This window comes from Pipistrellus kuhlii, unplaced genomic scaffold, assembly GCF_014108245.1.
Source record: "Pipistrellus kuhlii isolate mPipKuh1 unplaced genomic scaffold, mPipKuh1.p scaffold_m20_p_4, whole genome shotgun sequence".
NCBI lineage: Eukaryota > Metazoa > Chordata > Mammalia > Chiroptera > Vespertilionidae > Pipistrellus > Pipistrellus kuhlii.
This window is the reverse complement of record NW_023425540.1, coordinates 28,660,826-28,673,207: the sequence shown is the minus strand read 5'-3', so window position 1 is coordinate 28,673,207 and position 12,382 is coordinate 28,660,826. Positions and strand designations below refer to the sequence as shown.

At 39.0% G+C, this 12,382-nt stretch overlaps 1 protein-coding gene across 1 annotated transcript; it reads right to left on the bottom strand.

The window, feature by feature from the left end:
* Positions 1 to 5,608: 5,608 nt before the first annotated feature.
* On the bottom strand, positions 5,609 to 7,104 carry LOC118703503 (immediate early response 3-interacting protein 1). Its single transcript, XM_036410502.2, has one exon. It carries the CDS (start codon positions 7,029 to 7,031, stop codon positions 6,774 to 6,776), a length of 258 nt encoding a protein of 85 aa, XP_036266395.1. The 5' UTR covers positions 7,032 to 7,104; the 3' UTR covers positions 5,609 to 6,773.
* Between the last annotated feature and the right edge of the window lie 5,278 nt (positions 7,105 to 12,382).

Genomic DNA, 12,382 nt, shown 5'->3' with positions numbered 1-12,382 from the left:
TATTAGGATGCTACAAGATTAGAGTAATTGCAACTGTGGAGATAATACAGAAAGATAGTGGCCTTTTCCAAAAGTCATCAAAATCCAACAATTACTTAAGCAGCACAGCTTACACCAGCCATGTAAGAGGAGCAGTATATTTCTTTTAACCATTGCTCTAACTAGGCATGAGTCACTAGGCATTGAAAATGTTTGTGGTTTATCATTTGGGGCTGGAAATTTTCCCCCTATAGCTCCAACCAACACTAACTCACCACGCCACTGCTGTGCCTTTGCATGAGTGCTCAAATACCTATCATTCCTGGATGTTCAGACAGCAGGACAGAAGGCAGCTCAGTGTTTGAGGGCTTGGGCCATGTGAGAAAATATTGCAAAGAGAAGTCTGCATGAGGGACTGCTTTTTCACTTAGATTGGCTGGAAGAAGCTACCAACTTTATAGTTGATTTGTTGATTTGTTTGTTTGTTTTTGTTTAAGGGTTATTCGCAGAATTCTTCCTCCTGCTCCCATGTTTCCTCTCATTCTACATAGGCTTATCTTTGAAATAGAAGACCATCTAGTATACATTTCTTTCATTCCAGACAAGGCAACTGAGGTGTGAGCAGAGTTACTACTCCAACACTTCTTAAAGAGGTAGCTGCATAGCTGGAGCTAGTGTCAGCACCACTTGTGGAGTTCAGTAGGGCTCACGGGCCAGTGACCTTTCTGTGACCATTCAACCCTCAACATCTGCTTTTCGTGTCCTTCCTCCACCCCTACAAATACCCCCTCACATCTGTGCACACACATACAAACACACACACACAAAAACACACACACACACACACATTTAGTCTCTTAGTTTTTTGTTTTTTTTTCTTTCTGACTAACAAATCTCCTTTCCCCTTTCCCATGTTGCCAGTCTGGAAAATATGAAAAATTATGCAAATCAAAATTTAAAAAAATCTTTATTTAAAAATATAAAACCCAAATGAAGTCACAGCTTTCGAACCTTCATCAACTAAATTATGCGGTGCTTAGTTGTATTACCTCATCTTGATTTATTTTTGTGGGTTAAGCCTCTTTAAAAAAAGCTTTATTTGTTACAATCCAAAGGGAATAGAAAACAAAAGGAAAGGTGAGATGAAGGATCACATAACTAATTAAGAAAAGACAAAATACAATTCTGGACATGCCCAACATGTATTTTTCCATTTAGAAACATATCCAAGAAGCCAGTGGTTCCTCCTTTTACTTTTGATCAGCTTGCGGCAATGTGAGGCTTAGATGTGCATTTGGAATAAGTGTAAACCTGCCCTCTAGTGGTGATTGCAGACATGTGCAAGTACGTGTGCCTAATGTGGAGCTGTGGTTGTCCAGGGAAATGTGCTTGAAAAACTCACTATTGGAAAAATAATGTGATTTGGCTGCTCTCCAGAATAAACAGCAGGTGGAGACACACACTGGAAAACTGAAGGAAGTCAACTTTGCCTTCGTTTGGCTCTTAGAAGATTGCTAGGCATCCAAAGTTATCGAAACTAAGTTTGACCATATTTTGTGATGCTTTATATTTCCTGCTTATTTTTAATTCTTAAAAATAAAGTGTTACAATCTGGAGATTTTAAGCACATACAATTTCTAATCCATCGCTCCCCACACACCATTCATCCATTCATTCATTCATATTAAATACCTACAGGTGCAGAGATTTGGGTTGAGGTCAGTGAACTTCAGACTTTTATTTGAGAGCCCACCATGTGCCAGGTATTGTACTATGTGCTGGAGGTGCAAAGATGGAAGATTGCTGTCACTGGCCTTGGGATTACAGTTTTTTCAGGGGACTGGGTATGTGGGGAAATAATTTGACTATGTTATGACATAGGCAATAATGGAAATATGTACAAATTACCTCTGAGCAAAGTAGCAACGACTGTTCATTGCTCATAAGTTGTCATGCAACCCTGTTACTAAGGCATGATTGAATGAACCAGGAATTTGTAATTTAGCCAAAAGCCACAATCTTTAGGCTTGACAATGGCTCTGGGGAAGCCTAATATCGTAATACTCTCAACAGGGGCTACAACTTACTGACCCAACAGATAGTCTCTCTTAGGCAGCTTCCCACTGAGCCAAACCGGTTTGGCGGAAAATCTATTTTTACTGTCACTTTCTTAACATTATTCCAGGACTCCACAGAGCTGGACTGCTTAGACTGGCCTATGCTCCCTTACTGTCTTAGTGTCCTTACAATCACCCACATCACCTGAGATCAGCCAAGACTGTGATCCTGCAGCAGAATCTAAGCCCTGCAGTGCTGAAGCGGTCCAGAGGAGGCAGTGAGAATGTGGCTGGAAGGGTGGACTCAACAAAGGCTTCATCAGGAGGTGATGCCCAAGCAGAGTTTTGAGGTAAAATTAGGAGTTTGCCAGAAAGAAAGGGGTGAGGGGTGCTCCAGTAATTCAGTGCTCATTCCAGTGCTGCACATGATCAGTGGCATACTTTAATTTTCTGGTTTTCCTTTCAGTGTAATGACTCCAGAAGACCTCTCTTCAGGAGCCCAAGCTTGGAGAGAGGGGAGTAGGATAGGAGGATTTTCTCTTTTACGAGGGCTCTAAATCCTGAAGCCCGGAGTTGCCCATATGATGCATCTTCAAACATTTAGCAGATTATTTTCACCTGGGATATCTATACGTTTATGGGTATGTGGTATTGGGCCAGGGGACAATGTTCACATGTATCCAAGTGAAAGCAGGTTGAAAGAAGCATCCAGAGAAGACTTAAAGGGAAAGGTGTCGGCATACTTGCTTCTTGTGTGAGGAATGAGCCCAATGTCTATGACCTTTGTTAATTCCAGCTGATGTTATTGTTTAAGGCATCTCTTTTCCCGCCAACTGCTTTCTGAGCCATGGCCCTGGTCCTGCAGTGATTTGAGAAGGTTAATGAAAGCTTGAGCTAGACTGATTAGCCTCTACAGTTGGAACTTTGGGGATGGCAGAATGGAAGCCCTTGGATATCTGGGTGAGGTGGACTGAGTTCTAAGAATAGATGCAAGGGAAGAGAAGGGAGTGTTGAAAGGATGCCAACAGCATGCCTGGCCAAAGGGTAAACACTTACATAGAGGGTATTATCATGGGATCAAGATTTATAGAGCACTCCGATGTGCTTTCCATGAAATGAGGCCATTTCCATTGCCTGAGATGCGGGGTACAGGCTGAAATGCTGCTGGGAATGTGTTTTGTGTGTGTGTGTGTGTGGGGGGGGCAGTGGGCACACTATTACTTCAGAGTCCTGTAACACAGTTTTTCCACAGAACACCACACTTCTGCTGCAAACACCATTGCAAATGGTCAACTCTTACCTTAGCTCAGTTTGGAGAAAGAGAGAAAAAAGAGAGAAAAGGAGAGGAGAAAGAGAGATAATCTAATCCATTTGCCTATGGATGAATTGGTTCTGGTGCTCACCTGTGATTCAACCAACAGTTCTTATATGTAGGTGGGTGCCCAACAAGCAGCAGAAGCAGAGTAGGCTGTGGACTGAGCGAGAACTTAGAAGCATGTCTAGTACAATCATGCTTTGCTTCTTGTCAGTGACACAGTATGTACTTAACATATTCTCTTGGTTGGGGATATTAAAATTCAACACACTATAAGCCAGTAGCAAGAAACCCTTCTGGCAGTATATATACTCTGGGTAGTGCCTGAGAAGAAAGGAGGGGGTTGGTCAGGAGACGGAACAGAGGTCAGAGAGCCATGTGGAAATGACCTCACCTCACTAACTTACAAGATGTATCATCTGCATCATGGATGCATCATCTTGATTAGCATCATCGGTTCCAAGAATCTATCAGAAGGAAGAAAAGGGAGTGAAAGGAAAGGAGAAAGACTAGAAATACAACAGATAACAGTAAGCTCTTCTATAAAAATGTTATTGTCAGGTAATTCCCCAAGGGAACAAAGTCTGAGAAATCTGCAGTACACATTCCCCTTTACTTCTGTTTTTCCCCCCTCCTATTCCCCATGTACACACACAAGAAAATCTATTAATTTTGTATTAAAAATATATTTCTTTTTCTTGAGTACTCTATAATTGTATAGGAATGTGTGTATCATTTGCTCCCCATAATTTTGAGAATACTTTTGAAGCCAGTGACATATTCCGACTCTTTAAGAACAAAACAATTCAGCTTAAAAATCACTGAATGACAGCAATCAAAGTTCTGAAGTGAGGCAGTTCACTTCAGCACTTGTTTGAAATGTCATTAGAAAACCAACATATAGCAGGTTGTTATGGCAACTGGAATACTAGCGTTTATAACATCACTGTAATTAATGTTATCCAAAAGTTATTAATCATTCAACATCACTCACATTCTCTGAAGGAACAGCAGTTCTGGTTCTCCTAGGATTTTTCAGTAGTGCAATCTGTTGCAGCTTTCTTCACATTTACTTTTTTTCAAACAAATCTTATTTTGTGCTTTAGTGAAATTAGCTATTGTTTCTATTCCTTTACTCATTCCATTTTTGCTGCTACTTTTTTTTTTTTTAAATAGAACTTAAAAGGAAATGGACAAAAGGGACTACAGCTAATAAAACAGAAGAAAGTCTAGAGTTGAAAAGACTTATGTATTTAAATGTGGAGACCCTGAGAAAAGTATTAAAATATTTTGCATAGATATGTAGTATGCACTCATAGTTGCATAGCACTTTATTATTTTTAAAGCCATTTTACATATATTATTTAATGTAACCATCCTGAGAAGACAAGTAATATTTTCTGGGGTGCCTACTATGTGACAGTGAATCTGCACAGATGAATTTTTAGGTCTCACAAGAACCTGTAAGTTAGGTGTGGTTTAAAAATATATCTCCATGACTCAACAACAAGAACAAAAAGCCCATTTAAAAAATGGGCAAAGGATTGCTGAAACCGGTTTGGCTCAGTGATAGAGCGTCGATTTCGGTTAAGGGCATGTGAATTGGTTGCGGGCACATCCCCAGTAGGGGGTGTGCAAGAGGCAGCTGATCGATGATTTTCTCTCATCGATGTTTCTGACTCTCTATCCCTCTCCTTTCCGCTCTGTAAAAAATCAATAAAATATATTTTTAAAAAATAAAATAAATAAAAAATGGGCTAAGGACTTGAACTGACATGTCCTCATAGGTGCTATATATACATATCAACAAGCATATGAACAGTTGCTTAACATCACTAGATTGTTAAAGAAATGTAAATCAAAACTATAATAAGATATCACCTCGCACCCATTAGGGTATGTCCTCATAGGTGCTATATATTAATACACATATCAACAAGCATATGAAAAGTTGCTTAACATCACTAGATTGTTAAAGAAATGTAAATCAAAACTATAATAAGATATCACCTCGCACCCATTAGGGTATGTCCTCATAGGTGCTATATATTAATACACATATCAACAAGCATATGAAAAGTTGCTTAACATCACTAGATTGTTAAAGAAATGTAAATCAAAACTATAATAAGATATCACCTAGCACCCATTAGGGTATCTTGGCCCATCCTCCGTGCCCCTGCCTGGACCCTCCCACCGTGGCCCCTCCCCACCCCCACTCCCACTCTCGGTCCTCTGTATGCTGACAGCCCCACTCTTTTTTTTTTTTTGACTTAGAAATTTTACTTTATTTACAAATGTGCTATAAACAAAGATACAATTCTTCCCCTTTTAAATATTATAACCCATAATTTCTAGAAAAAAACATTTACATAGTTTTATTCTTTCTGCATAAAACTGTATTATGGGATGAGTTAAATACAGAATGGTTTAAGTCATCAAAACAAAACTTATCCAGCATGAATGCCCTAATGACAGATGGAAATAAGAATTAAGACTCACAAGCCTTCATGTATTACTCCAAGAAATGGAAACATGGATACTTTTGAGACAGGTAAATGCTTCTTACATACTAAGTCTTCTTTCATAGATAAGTCTTCTTACATATTATAGTTTATAATTGTGATTGTTCAGGATTGGCTCTTAGAGGCTAATGTTTATGCTGATTTCAAAATATAAGTCACCATTGTAAAAAGGGTCTATACTTTTCTAGCAATGAAAATATGTAGATACTAATCTGGTCTCATTACGCAGACCAGTTATTAAAATAAGAAATGCATGAAAATAATTTAAAACAAAAACACAATCGCCACTGACTGATTTACAAAATTATAATTCTCCCTAAAGTCAGACTGTATTGCTCCTTGATAGTTACTATGAATTTGAATTTTTCAAAGCCAAGACAATATAGACAAAATATTTAACAAGAGGTCAAAATAAAACCATCTCAATTACCTATTTATCACTTTATATGTAGTAATTAGTTTTTAAATCCTTTAAGTTTTATCTAGGAGGATAATCACTCTCTGAGCATAACTAAGTCACAATGAACTTCAAAAGTTAAAAAAAAGCATCCCTGAGAAGTGAGAGAAGAAGCTCTACAAACACAGAAGTGACAGTCCTGCATCCTTTGAACAATCTTAACCATAGCACAAACTTTTATTAACAGTCAGCAATCAAATGTATTCCAATCCTGGATAGTTAATACCTCTGATGATCTGATCTTTTTATAATGAAACTGTTAAGTGCAACATTTTTTTTTTTTAAATCAGATAGACTCTGGGTTTTTTGTTTGTTTTGTTTTTATCATGTTTACATTTTTGTCAAGTCCAGGGACAGCTAAGATATGTATATTCCAATAAAGACAAAAGTAATAACTTCCGCTGACATCTCTCCTGAGTCTCCATTTCCTCCTCTGATCTTCACCCAAATAGTAAAAGCAATACAATTACAATTGAGTTTACTATTATCAATGGCACTCTCATTACGGTTCTTACAGATCGAATAAGGTTCATTAGCTGAGATTTAATTCCTGGCTCCTCTCCGAATCCACCAATTCCCTGGTCTGTTCCCCAGCCGACTGTACAATTGTTCTTGAGAAATCGCTCCTCGTGCAGCACCGCGATGGCATTGACGCACAGCAGGGCCGCCTGCAGCAGCGAGTACAGGGTGAAGGCCATGGTGGACGGGAACCACCCCGAAGCACAGCAGATTCGTCTGCAGCCGCCGCAGGGAACGTGGCGCCGCCGCCGCCAGCCCCACTCTTGCCGCCACCAGTCCCACACACTGACGCTGATGGTGCCAGCCCCGCTAGCACCCACTGACAGCACCGAACAATTGGGACCAGCCATCGCCCCTCGAGAAACAGGGAAAGGTAGCGAAGCCCTCAGGGAGGATCGAGGCATCTGACTTCCTCTGCACACCTGCTCTGCAGCCAGAGCTTCTGGAAACCCGAGGATAGTTTCTGCTTGCCTAGCGATGCTGGACCATCTCAGCCTGGGTAAACCAATAGACTTTTCCACCATCCATGGCTTCCCTATTGAGATCTGAACCCTGCTGTATTTGAACTCCTTTTTCAGGTTGGTCCTTCCTTAGGTATTTTTTCTCAGCTTTAGTGTCCTCTTTTGAGTTCTATTTACATCTTTATAATTACTTTCCTATTGTGCCTCATAACTCTTTATATTCAACTTCCTCTTTTTATTGTAATAATCATGTAGCTTATGTCTCCTCATTGGGCCCTGAACAGATATAGTCTGATGCTGGTATTACAATCAGTTAGGAGAAGTTTCTTATTTTTATGAGATGTATGCTGAAGTATTCAGGAGTGAACACACCGTCTGAAAATTATTTCAAGTGGTCCGGCCATCTATATGTGTTCATATTGATCTTTCTGTATACATGCATGTTTATATGTGAATAAAGCAAATATAGAACAATTCAAAATGTTAGAAATTATTTAATCTAGAATGAGGGCATATGAAACTTTATAGTATCCATTTGTCCAATTTTTGTATATGATTAAAATTTTTCACAGTCAAAATTTGAAGTGAAATCCTCTACTTCCTTAAGTATACTTGCTTACTGTGAAGAGAGAAAACTTCTTTTATTATTTTATTGAAAAAATGCATTCCTGATAAGAGTGGTTGGAAGACAGTCCAGTTTCTTCACTCTACCTGAGTTCCAGAATAGCCTGGGCTCATGAAAGCAAGTGCGGGAGATCCAGGAATCCTCTAATGGCAGCCACTGTCTGCAGGACTCCCCCACTGCCTTGCTGACCCCATGTTAGTTGCCAGGATACTTGCACCATCCTTCCCTCCATTTATTGGAGATCAGACTGCATCATGGTCTGATGGCTCTCTCAGCCTTCCTTGCTCTCCATTTTCTCTCACATAGACATTTCTCTTAATAAAGTTTTCTATATAAACCATCCAACAGTTGGTTAATGCCCTTTGCAACTACAAACTCTGATAGATACACTTGTTTTTTGCTTTCTGATGTCACCTGAAAACATCATGTGAGGACATTCCTCTCATATTTTACCAGTTGTGGAAGAGGAGACATTTCTCTGCCACACTGAGAGCACCATTCCTGTCCCTTTACTACAATTCCGTAGCACCAGCATGCAGTTAAGCTCATCACTGCTGTTGGTGGACTTCCAACCCTTTGCTTTTTTTCTCTGAAATTTTTATATCGTCATTGATGACTCACTGTACTTTTCTCAACTTCAATGATGTTTGTTAGGAAACGGTTTTGAGTGAATCAAGAAGACACTGAAGTGGGAGGGACAGGTCTGAAGCTTTCTCTGAAATGTAATGCATCTATGTACAAGCCAATACTTTCCATTAGTGTTAATGTTAAAGCTCAAGCCAAGGGAGCTAAAGCTAGGGAAAAGACAGCAGGGAATGGAATTTAGAAACTTGACCAGCAATAAAAAGGTGGACAGGTCAGCATTTAGTGGCTGAGTTCATAATTGAAGTCTAAGAGAGATGTGATAATAATATGCAGCAACAACATCGTAAGGTGGAATAGGCTTATTCCATTGATTTAACAGTAAAGCTCAGTAGCATTTATTTTGTTATTCCCTGACATTTCTAGTGATAAAGTCCCATAGAAGTCCTCAAAATGAAACTGTATGCTTGTTTAGGAGCAGGGGCCAGAGAAAGAAATTTCAAGAACATACTGCATGGAGGAAATAAACTTAGGTGGAAAAGCTAATGGAAATGGGTTGGGCCCTAGTGGGGTAAACAGGGAACTTAAAAAACACAGTCTGTGGTCACATCTGAAAGAGGACTTGGACATCATAATTCTGTTTTCCCTCCAGCCAACCACAGGCATGTGCCCTCCTCAGACTTTTTCATTGTTCAGATCTGTTGCAGCTTCAGGGACTCAAACTCAGCTGCTTCTCTTCTCCCCATTGCCATGTCTTTGTCTTCATCTTCTATAGATACCTTCCTTATCTTCATAGATGCAAATCACATTTCCTGAACATTTTATTTACCTTATGACTTTGAGTGTCTTGATTCCTGTCTTCTCTCCCTCCTTATTATGGGCCTTTGGCATTCACTTGCTTCACATACCAATATTTGTCTGGAAGGATCAAGGGAGCTACCTTAAATTTGCAAACTTCTCTCTGCTGGTCACCCATGCTGAAACTCATCATAAGTTATTCTTCTTGTCTGCTTTCAACTCTTAGTTAAAGTGGCTGCACCAATAATAGTTATTGGAAAAGGCATGAAGACACACAAACTAGATCCCTTTTTGTTTTTCTCTTTCAGATTTTTTTTCTATGTATATACTTACATACACATGTAACATTTTCAACTTATGTAATTTATTATTATTTTTTTACAAAAAAAAATGGGATCATATTATACATATTGCTCTATTTTTTTTCCTCTGAAGAATATCTCCTGGGATTTTTTCCATAACATTACATGTTTACTACTTTATTCTTTCTTGAACAGCTACATCATATTTCATTGTGTGAATGTATGTACTTTATTTTCCCAATTTCTTATTTAGGTTGCTCCTAATTTTTTGCTATTTCAAACAATGCTGCAATAAATAATTTTATGCATATAACTTTTTGCACCTGTGTTTTTGTAGGATATTTTCCCAGTAATGGAATTGCTAGTTTAAAAGATTTGCATTTTAAATGCTGACAAATTAAAAAAAATTAACCCAATTTACAAATAAGTACAAGGATGTGGTTCTGCTCTAAATTAATGCTAGTCTTACCTGGGCTCTAGTGCATCTTGGGATTCCCTATTAGTCATTTTCACTGGTTCTTGATTTTACTGCCTAAGTAACACTTTCAGGTGCTTTATATTTCTAAGATCCCGATTTCAATTCTTCCCTTCTGATCTCAGGAACTGACCTAACCTTTTCCTCTGCCATCTTCAATATGATCACCATTCATCTGCTTGTTGCCTCATGATCTTGAGGTTGCTGTGGCAGCTCCACAATATTACATCTAGATTAGGAAAAGGGGGGAAGGATGGTACCAGCTGCATCAATCCCTTTTATCGGAAAGTAAAGTCTTCTTAGAAGGCCCTGGTATACTTCCCCTTCTATCCTGTTAGCCATAATTGGGTCCTTTGGCCATTCCTAGCTGAAAAATAAAATTGGGATACTTGTATCTGGCACAGTGGAACAAGGCTGTCATTAATATGTGTTCAGATACTGATTTATTGCTAGAGCCTAGGCATGCTGCCACCCAGAATAAATTTAAGGTACTTTTAGTATGGAAGAAGGGAAGAATGAATACTGAGTAGTAATCCACAATATTTTCCAACAACATATATTTTGCTCAATACATATTTGTTGAATACATGGCATAAGAATAGGTCAGCAGCCTGCCACCACACTGAAATGAATGCAATGCTCTGATTTATTGATTAGTTATTCTAAGTCACAGTTTGGATCTAAGTTAACAAATGCTCAATAGCTGTCTCCAGAATTGTATTTGTGTCCTGCTGGGGACCACAGAATACACACACCAGGGTTGAGTAAAAATTTGCTCTCATTTAAATTCAAATTGATTTTGTCATCTCTGAGGGGCAGATGTTATGCATCAAACAAGTGACAGATTGCAATTTCAATTTAAATAGTAAGTAAAATTTGGTTTATAATATACTTATATTTATTGGAGAAAAAATATCCAATGATGTCACCCAAGTACTTTCTGGATTAAAGTATTTTTTTTTAATTATAAAAAAAGTGAAGAACAGCTAAATATTAATAGGTAGGCCTCATCAAAGAATGGAGTACTCTGCAGTGATAGGCACTGCTTATTTACATTTGGAATAATAGCTTTAGTGACAGTGACAGGAGGGAGATAGTGGTGGCAGCAGAGGATAAGTTGAAAGAAGAAAATAATGGCAAGGGAGTGAGGACAAGGACAGAGGGAGAAGAGAGGTCAGATGGGTAGTGGTACAGGTAGAAATCAGCACTCCTGTTCACCACAATTAGAATCTGGCTGGTAAGTTTGTCCTTGTGACCTGGATGATTCCTGTCAGATGCACAAGCGGTCACATTTGCATTTGAGAGTTAAGTCATGAATTATAACATTGACAGTTGCAGCCATGTCCTTTGATTTCTTCTTTTCCTTCTTTATTGAGGTTAAAACACATCCACTAAAGTGCATAAAGTGATTTCATCCTAAATGCACAGTTTGCTGAATTTTCACATACTATACAACCTTGGGAACCCCTGCTAGGCAAACATACAGACTGTGCACCCAGCCAACAAAGGGGTGCACCGAGAGTGTCCATTTCAGGTGATTGGGGAGGCTGAGCCACTGGCCCCTATAGGTCACCTGCCACACAAAGTCACTCCATCAACACAGGGAAGCAGTCCTGGTATCTGTTTCCCTAAAGACTCAGGCAAACATAGTTATATTTGCCTTTGTTTATTTCCCCATGTAATCTATGAGAGTATTTTGCTTCATCTTTATTAGCATTTGCTAATTTCAAAATTTTGCTACTTTGAAACATGAAGGGAAGAGCCTTCCTTTATTTTGCGTTTTTTAATAGTGAAGTTTTACATTTTTGTCACATGCATGTTAGCCATTTAGATAATCTTATCTGTCATTGTCCTTGAGGAATTCATGGAAACACAGTGCTCACTCTGAAATAGGCAAGGAGGCGTGGTCTCCATGGGCTTTTCCCTATTGTGGTTGCCAGCTCTCCATCAGTAGGTTTTCAATGGGGAGGTGCAATCAGCTGCTACAGTCACAGAGTGACCGTGATTACAGTGTAAGCTCCAGGATGAATGACAAGAAAATAACCCAGCTGGTTTTTCTTTGTGAAAATATAAAGAGCTAATCAGGTGTTCCAGGACACGGTCCCACATGACCTAACGCTCTTCTGTGAGAAGGAAACTAGCATTTATGGAGCTCCTACTATGTGCTAGTATTTCCCTTCTCTCATTTAATCTTATGTAGTAGGTATTATTTTCAGTATTATACCGAAGAAGAAAATTACATTAGAGAGTTGCCTAAGTTACATTAAAGGGCAAAACTCAGACAGAG

Bases quoted from the DNA above. Each gene is read 5' to 3' on its own strand.
- LOC118703503 (XM_036410502.2), bottom strand. From the start codon at position 7,031: ATGGCCTTCACCCTGTACTCGCTGCTGCAGGCGGCCCTGCTGTGCGTC.